At 33.3% G+C, this 7403-nt stretch overlaps 2 protein-coding genes across 2 annotated transcripts; both read right to left on the bottom strand.

Moving 5' to 3' along the window:
* Nucleotides 1–1898: 1898 nt before the first annotated feature.
* LOC107058477 (vacuolar iron transporter homolog 1-like) lies at nucleotides 1899–2726 on the bottom strand. The gene has a single exon (XM_015304237.1). It carries the CDS (start codon nucleotides 2724–2726, stop codon nucleotides 1899–1901), a length of 828 nt encoding a protein of 275 aa, XP_015159723.1.
* A 1882-nt stretch (nucleotides 2727–4608) lies between these two features.
* Nucleotides 4609–6368, bottom strand: LOC102581952 (uncharacterized). Its single transcript, XM_006364952.2, has 3 exons — nucleotides 5934–6368; nucleotides 5727–5843; nucleotides 4609–4927 (listed from the first exon to the last, which is right to left on the bottom strand). The coding sequence occupies exons 1-3, from the start codon at nucleotides 6285–6287 to the stop codon at nucleotides 4850–4852; spliced, it is 549 nt and encodes a 182-aa protein (XP_006365014.1). The 5' UTR covers nucleotides 6288–6368; the 3' UTR covers nucleotides 4609–4849.
* Nucleotides 6369–7403: the final 1035 nt, after the last annotated feature.

Genomic DNA, 7403 nt, shown 5'->3' with positions numbered 1-7403 from the left:
TTTTTTTTATATTTAAAAATTGCGTAAAAATACTATAAATCATGATAATTGACAACATAAAATATTTCAAAAATGTTGCATGTGGGTAGTCTTATTATGCCTTAAATAACGTCAAAGAAAGTACAGGTTTGTGATAAAAAAACTTATTCCTTTATCCACGCAAACAATCGCTTCAAAAACTCGGTTATTAGCCCCAAAATATACCATTTATATTATTGGGCCCGTGCATAGCACGGGCAACATTATCTAGTAGTAATATAATATAGAGTATAATCTATGTCAATGACGTAGAAACAAATACTAGTAGTTAAATCTCAACGACGTGGTTGTTTCTATCCCTATAGCTCGTTACGTTGCGTATACGTGCACCTTAGTGAGGAAGATCTTGCTTTCATTGTTTGGCTGTTTGTGACTATATTGTTATGAATTATGATCAGTTTTAACGTGTTATTCATAATTAAATAACTATGTTTTCGATAGATGCTCAATTAAATAAAAACGGTTTTCATAATAAATTTGAAAGAAATGTCAAAATATAAAGCTATGTCGAAAATATTTTTACAATGAGTAATTCTTGGACATATTTTGAAGGTGTGTGTCCTCCGTATATTTGTTTCTTTTTTGTTAATCACAGCCTTCACAGGTATTATGGTGGACTTTTAACAAAGAATTTATGCATAGTAATTCTATTTTTTTTTACCTCTCTTTAGGTTTTTTTTTTTTATATACTTTCTACTTTTTTTTCTTGACTTGAATTTATTATTTTATGATTGGAGGTGAAGAATATATCATCAGAGCAACTCCCCCGTACACGCATGATGGTCAGATTCTAAAGAATCAAATTCCTAAGGTCTCATTGGTAATTTGGGATATTTCACGTGCATTCAATCATTGATTACATTAGAACGCCAAATCTTAGAGCTTTTACTTCCAAGATACTGAAAATCCTTTATAAAAATAATAATATTGAAAATCCTTTTTTTAATGTTATCACAAACAATTTTTTAAAATAAGATTCTTAGTTGGTTAAAATGGTTGTGCATCACACAAGTCCATCGTTTCCCAAGGACAAGGAGAGTAGCACACGGCAATTTATGATGTCACGTAGGGATAACAAAATCAAACCTAATCCGTTTAAGGGGTTGGAGGGTTATTGATCCGTCTATTTATGTACTTAATTTATTTTATTCATTAAAAGTTGGGTTAATATATAGTCTAAATCAAGATGATTTTTTTAAAAAAAAAATATGTTAAAAAAAGATACAAACAAACAAATAAAAATAATTAAAACTTAATAAAAATTAAACGGGTTGGATTATGATCCGTATTTCAGCTCAACCCCCACATTTAACATCTTTATCGCCATGTCATATTAGGCACCAATCTTTTTTGACTACCAAAGAAATGCATTAATTAAGTGTAAAAAATATTGTTGAGTTCGCTAGGTTTTCAACTTTAATTTTTTTATGTTGATAAAGAAGTTTTCAATTCTCTCTTCTCTTATGATCGATCCACTTATGTTCAAGATCATTTTAAAGCAATTTGTGCTTGAGTTTGCTTCTTTCCTATATTTAAATTTAAATAGACTAGGAAGACTTTGTTAGGTGTATTTATTTTGTTACAATTTTGTCTTTGCATTGTTTAATTAGATGGTGTCTTTAACCAAAGAAATACACAAACAAATTTTGTTAGAAAAAGAAATGAAAAAAATAGTGAAACCTCATTGTAATGGTCATTCGTTACAACTCTATTTCATTATAACAGCCTGATTTTCTCCGTAACCAATTTTTCATGTTATATTTCGCTTCAACCTTTTACACTAATGAAGTGTATGTAGAAACCTGAAAAACTATTTCTTTTTTCTACTTCAACCAAATATGATCTAAACATCTACTCCTCTAATCATCATGAGCAAAGGGCTTAAGTAAACCATATGAGAGAGCCATTGAAATCCACCCTCCAAGTAAAACTCTCATAGCAGATATTTTCACTGATGAACCACCAAGATAAGCTCCAATTCCCCCAAATAAACACAGAGCTAATGATGCTACAAGCACCATCAAAAATATCCTGATTCTGTTTTCACTCACCAATAGAGCTGGCATCATAGGAACAAAGGCTCCAAAGAGAAAAGCCAGAGACGACGCTGCTGCAGACTTCAATGGACTAGGCAGTGGCTCTAACTTTATGGCATTGTCCTGTTTTGATTCCTCCATCATGGTTCTTCTTGCATCAAATTCCATAACTTTTGTCAGTGGAGATCTTGAAGGTGTCAAAGAATTGGACTGTATACGTACAGGTGATTCATATAGAAGTTTTCCGCCTTGTGTTGAAGTGGCTAATTTACTGTGAAAGACCATGTCATGAGGAACTTCACCTTGCTTGGTTTCTGCAATATTAGTTGAACTGCTTCCTTTTAACTCGTAAGCAATGGACTTTGCTATGTCTCGTTGAGTTGAAACAGAGACAAACTCTCCAACAGCCATGCTACAGGCACCTGCAAGAGCTCCAGCTATTCCAGAAAGAACCATAGACCGTTGATCTTGATCTTTAGCTGCACCCACACCGAGCATCAAGGATGTGGTGGAAAGCAATCCATCATTTGCTCCAAGGATAGCTGCTCGAAGCCACTGAGCTCGGGCTAGTTTCTCTATAGTTTTCTCTTCCTGGGCAGTTGCATGAGAATCTTTCTTACCACAGGCCTCAATTGACTTGGGAGAATCCATGATTCAATGAATGGGAGTGTGGCTTTTAGCCATAGGCACGCTTGTACGCGTGGAAGCAATATGTAGGAACCCCAGTTCATAAAGAATGAATATTGATATCTAAGAATCATCTTACTTAGGTGGCACCGTGGAAAAAAACAAGCTGATACGTTAAAACCGAGAAGAACAAACATAAGCCCATACGTGTTTCTTCTGAATGGCTTTACTTATGCCAAGAAGGAAACATCAAACTATACAGACAACAACCAACTGCAAATGAAAAGTAAGTTTCTATTGTTTGTTGCTCCAAATAGAGGAAATCTAGAGCATCACTTTGTCTCATTCTAACTAGCAGTTCATCTAAACCAAATTATAAAAATCCTTTCATTCAATCAGCATCTCAACTCAATATGTAGAGAAGAGCTATGTACATAGATTTTTCTCCAGTGTGACATCCTCAGCTAGCACCACGTAGAAAAGCTATCTTAGCTTGAATGGCTGCATCACGTAAACTAGCTTCTGATCTGATGAGGAACCTACTTATGCATATGAGGCACATACTTTAGCACAAACATTGGTGAGCTGTTCAACTTGGAAAATGTGCACTAGAAAATATTTCTGATAGACTAATGGTTACACTAAGAGTCATCCTGTTCTCTTCAAACAAAAGAACTCAACTCCTATAATCTTCGTCTTTTCCGTTTACTAGCCCCTACCATAACAGTAAGACCTTCATTACTCTGGCATTTACTTTTTAACCCCATATATCATATCCAGTATTAAAACCAGCTAATCCAGACATTGACTATAGGAAAAAGGAAGAGGCTGACTGTAAGAAATTACTGTGCACATTTTATCTGGAAAAAAATACACTTGAAACAGAGAGAAAGGAGAGATTAGCATGGAGAATTTAGTCCGGCTCGTTTATTTATCATTTTTCATTCTTATCACAAAACTACAGTTACAAGATTTGACATCACAGCTCATACTGCTCACTTCCGTCAGTTCCAAGAGCCAAATATTTTGAGTGCAATCACTATGCATTTATATTCGAAATGCCCATGATATATTTCTATGCTAAAGTCCCTATCTTTTCTCTTCTCTTGGAGAAATGGATGAACTTCACCGCCCCAGAGAGTTGAAAAGCTCAAAGGAAGTAGACTGCAAAATTCAGAGTTCTGTGTGATTGCACAACAAGGAAGGAGAAAGAATGTTGTGGAACAACTGAACCCTTTTTTTACTCGCTTGCGATCAGTGTTTCAAGAAATTCTCTCAGGCAGATACTACAAAAGTGAGAAACAGTAAACTAAAGCAATAATATAAGCATACTGTAGAGATAAAATTTAGATGAGCAAGAACTATATTGATCCTATTTCAAAGAAATGAATTACAACATGTAGTATCAAACCATTCTGTAGATATCATTAATCGATTCCAAGAAACAAATGACTTGATGGTTTCTGAGGTACAAACACTAGGAAAAAAAAGACATGTTAATGCAAATAATACATGTTAAGATGCTATTAGAGTGTGAAACTTTTTCTTTCACTTAATAAATAAGAGGAAGGAATGTGTGCTGATATACTATCAAAATGAGAGTAGATTGAACTTATAAGTTATGCTGATTGCTATGTATGTAACTTAGGCAGGACCTATGTGAATAATCTTTTGACTATTTATTACAACCTATCAGTAAATACGCTGTGAATGGAAGTCTATGCTCCAAAAGTCTTGGTAGTGAGGGACAATATAAAGAATTAGTGATTTACCAAGGTCGATAAGTTACAGTTAAAAAGCAACACTAGACTGGTGTATAACTAATAACTTACACAAGTTGTGCCTAGTGATCACCAAGTAGCTTGTCTAACCACAAATCGATAAACTGTTATTTTCAAATGAGAGATGGAAAGGTAAAATCTGGTAATCCAAGATTTTTAGACAAGTGATAGATACAAAATTGATAAAGTGGAATAACAAGTATTGAGAAGACAATTTGTACACTGATGCTGCTCTAGAAAGAATAAACCTCGAGAGAAATATCCATTTTCCATGATAATTTTCTTTGGAAACAACCACTAACATGCAGCATCTGAACATGCATATAAAGATGCTGCAGATATCACCTAAAAATTGCATATTAGATGTTACATATATCCATCCCTGCGGTCTTGTTCCTCTGCCTCCTTGTTAGCAACTTGTACTGATTTGAACCAAAGGAATGCCTGGATATATGTTCTAATTAGCTCAAATGAACATAGAAACATCTACTTTTCTTTTTTCTTTTTGCCAAAAGTAGTACTCCCCCTGTTTTAATTTGTTTGTATGGTATTGACTTGATACGGAATTCAACAAAGTAAAGAAGACATTTCCCGTGGAATGTCAGAATTACGGAGTAACCAAAAAAGGGAAAACACATTTTTTTAAAAACGGACTTAAAAGAAAATTAGGACAAACAAATTGAAATGAGGGAGTATTGTTGAACCAAAATGTAACTAACAAAACAAAGACCAATGATTAAGAAACTTTTTCATTGATTCCTCAGTCATATTAAGGAAGTTGTTAGCTTATAATTAAAATATAAAAAATAGCTACCATTATCTTAAAATATGGATATACAGGCAGCAAATCACCTACAAAAGGGTTGAAGACAGAACTTGCAAAAAGAACAAATTTGTTTAATCCTAGCTCCCTAAAGGCCATAGATTTGAAGACAAAAGTTGAAACTTTACGAAGTTGTGATTTTTAGAACTTGAAGTTGTATTCGGACATGCATTTGAAGTTTTGCAAGTGGAAGTCCCAAAAACTCAAAAGAGCCAGTTTTTTTGGGAACTTGAAAATATTTGAGGATCACATTTTCAACGTCTAATCAAATTTCACGGCCAAACAGATATTTAAATATAAATTTTCAAAAACTACTCCCAAAATCTATGGCCAAACGCGAATAGTTTCATCATTCAAAACAATTCAACTTAACCAAAACTACAGAAACACATGAATAGCCAACAAAATAAATCAACTTACAGAAGTGGGAATGCCAGTGAAAACAAAGAACCCAAGCAAGGGAGCATAAAAAACACTATCTGAACCCAAAACTCCAAACACAGGTTTCTGATTCGTGTACTCGAAAATAGAACCAATCTGCACTCATAAACCCAATCAAGAATCAATTTTTATAAAACCCCCAAAAAACTTCTCCACCAAAAATGAAATTCCAGATAAAAAACTCACCGCTGCAATTGCTGTGACAGCAGACGCAAGCAAATAAACAATGAATGGAACTTGAAAGCTTGAAGAATCTTTCTGTGCTTCATTTCTAGCCCATGGTGGAGGCTCATCCGTACCGGGTTTAGCCCATGTAGGAACTGATGGGTCTTCTTGTTTTTCTTCATCTTTTCCACTGGATTTGTTAACAGAGCCTTCGGTAGCAGCTACAATTCCAAGGCTACGACTTGCAAGCGATTTTCCCCTTTTCTTGTAATAACTTGAGGAAGAGAATGTAACGAAATTGGGTAGAGAAGTTTTTGAGGAATGGATAAGTGAAGAAGAGGAATTGCAGAGAGATGAAGAAGCTAATGTCACCATTTTTGTTGATGTGTTTTGCACTGTATATTTTCATGGTGGAACATGGCTATCAGTTGTGAATAAGAGATAAGAGGTTCACTCAAAAAAAAATATCTCCTTTTTTTTTTCGAAAACAAAAAACTTGTGGGAATTTTATTTACCAAAAAAATAATAGTAGTAACTTTTAGGTTTAGCAAATATAAAAATCATATTTGTATGCTATAACTATAATTTGTATAATTGCGCTTCATAGCAAACTTATACATGTACATAAAAAAAATATGTATTTGGATCTATTTGAATATTTCGGTATACAAATGGGTCCTGCATTTGTATATTTCGGTATACAAATGGGTCCAGCATTTGTATATTTCGATATACAAATGGGTCCTACATTTGTATATTCAATCTATTTGTATATTTTGGTATACAAATGAGTCCTGCATTTGTATATTTCGGTATACAAATGGATTCTGCATTTGTATATTTCGGTATACAAATGGATCCTGCATTTGTATATTTCGATTTACTTGTATATTTCAGTATACAAATGGGATGGCAAACAACACAAAATGTTTGTTGCAAATTACAAATAAAAGAAATTATGACTATAGCATTTAATTTAAATTAATAGTTTGTTATTTCATACAATTTTCCCAAAAAATAATAATATATCTTCGAACTAATATAAATAGTAGGGAAAATTATGCAGCAAACTATTAATCAAAATAAATGTTATAGCTACAGTTTCATTTACTTCCAATTCACAACAAACTTTTTGTCATTCGTCTCTCTTCCCTGAATCTTGCTCGTCACTCTCTGACTCGCCTTTCTCACTTTATACAAAAACAAATGTATAAATCGTGTTTGTGTTTGTATAAAGCGAGAGAGAACTGTATATACAAATACAAATACATATTTCTTCGTCTTATACACTTATAATTATACAAGTACAAATATTCTTCTATCTAGTTCTCTTATGCCTTTCTCTCTTTATACAAGCACAAATTATACAAAATTCAATATATAATTTGTGGGGTATAAAGCGGGAGAGAGAGATTTGATATACAAATACAAATATTTTAACCCCATTAAATTGTATACAAATTCAAATTTTAATGCAAATATACAAATACA

The sequence above is a fragment of the Solanum tuberosum genome, unplaced genomic scaffold (genome assembly GCF_000226075.1).
Source record: "Solanum tuberosum cultivar DM 1-3 516 R44 unplaced genomic scaffold, SolTub_3.0 scf00528, whole genome shotgun sequence".
In the NCBI taxonomy this organism is placed as follows: Eukaryota; Viridiplantae; Streptophyta; class Magnoliopsida; order Solanales; family Solanaceae; genus Solanum; species Solanum tuberosum.
This window is presented reverse-complemented; position numbering and strand designations above follow the sequence as displayed.

Coding starts and splice junctions, on each gene's coding strand:
- LOC107058477 (XM_015304237.1), bottom strand. CDS start 2,726: ATGGATTCTCCCAAGTCAATTGAGGCCTGTGGTAAGAAAGATTCTCAT.
- LOC102581952 (XM_006364952.2), bottom strand. CDS start 6,287: ATGGTGACATTAGCTTCTTCATCTCTCTGCAATTCCTCTTCTTCACTT. Junction 5,844..5,933: donor CTGTCACAGCAATTGCAGCG/GTGAGTTTTTTA, acceptor TTATGAGTGCAG/ATTGGTTCTATTTTCGAGTA. Junction 4,928..5,726: donor TCACTGGCATTCCCACTTCT/GTAAGTTGATTT, acceptor ACATATATCCAG/GCATTCCTTTGGTTCAAATC.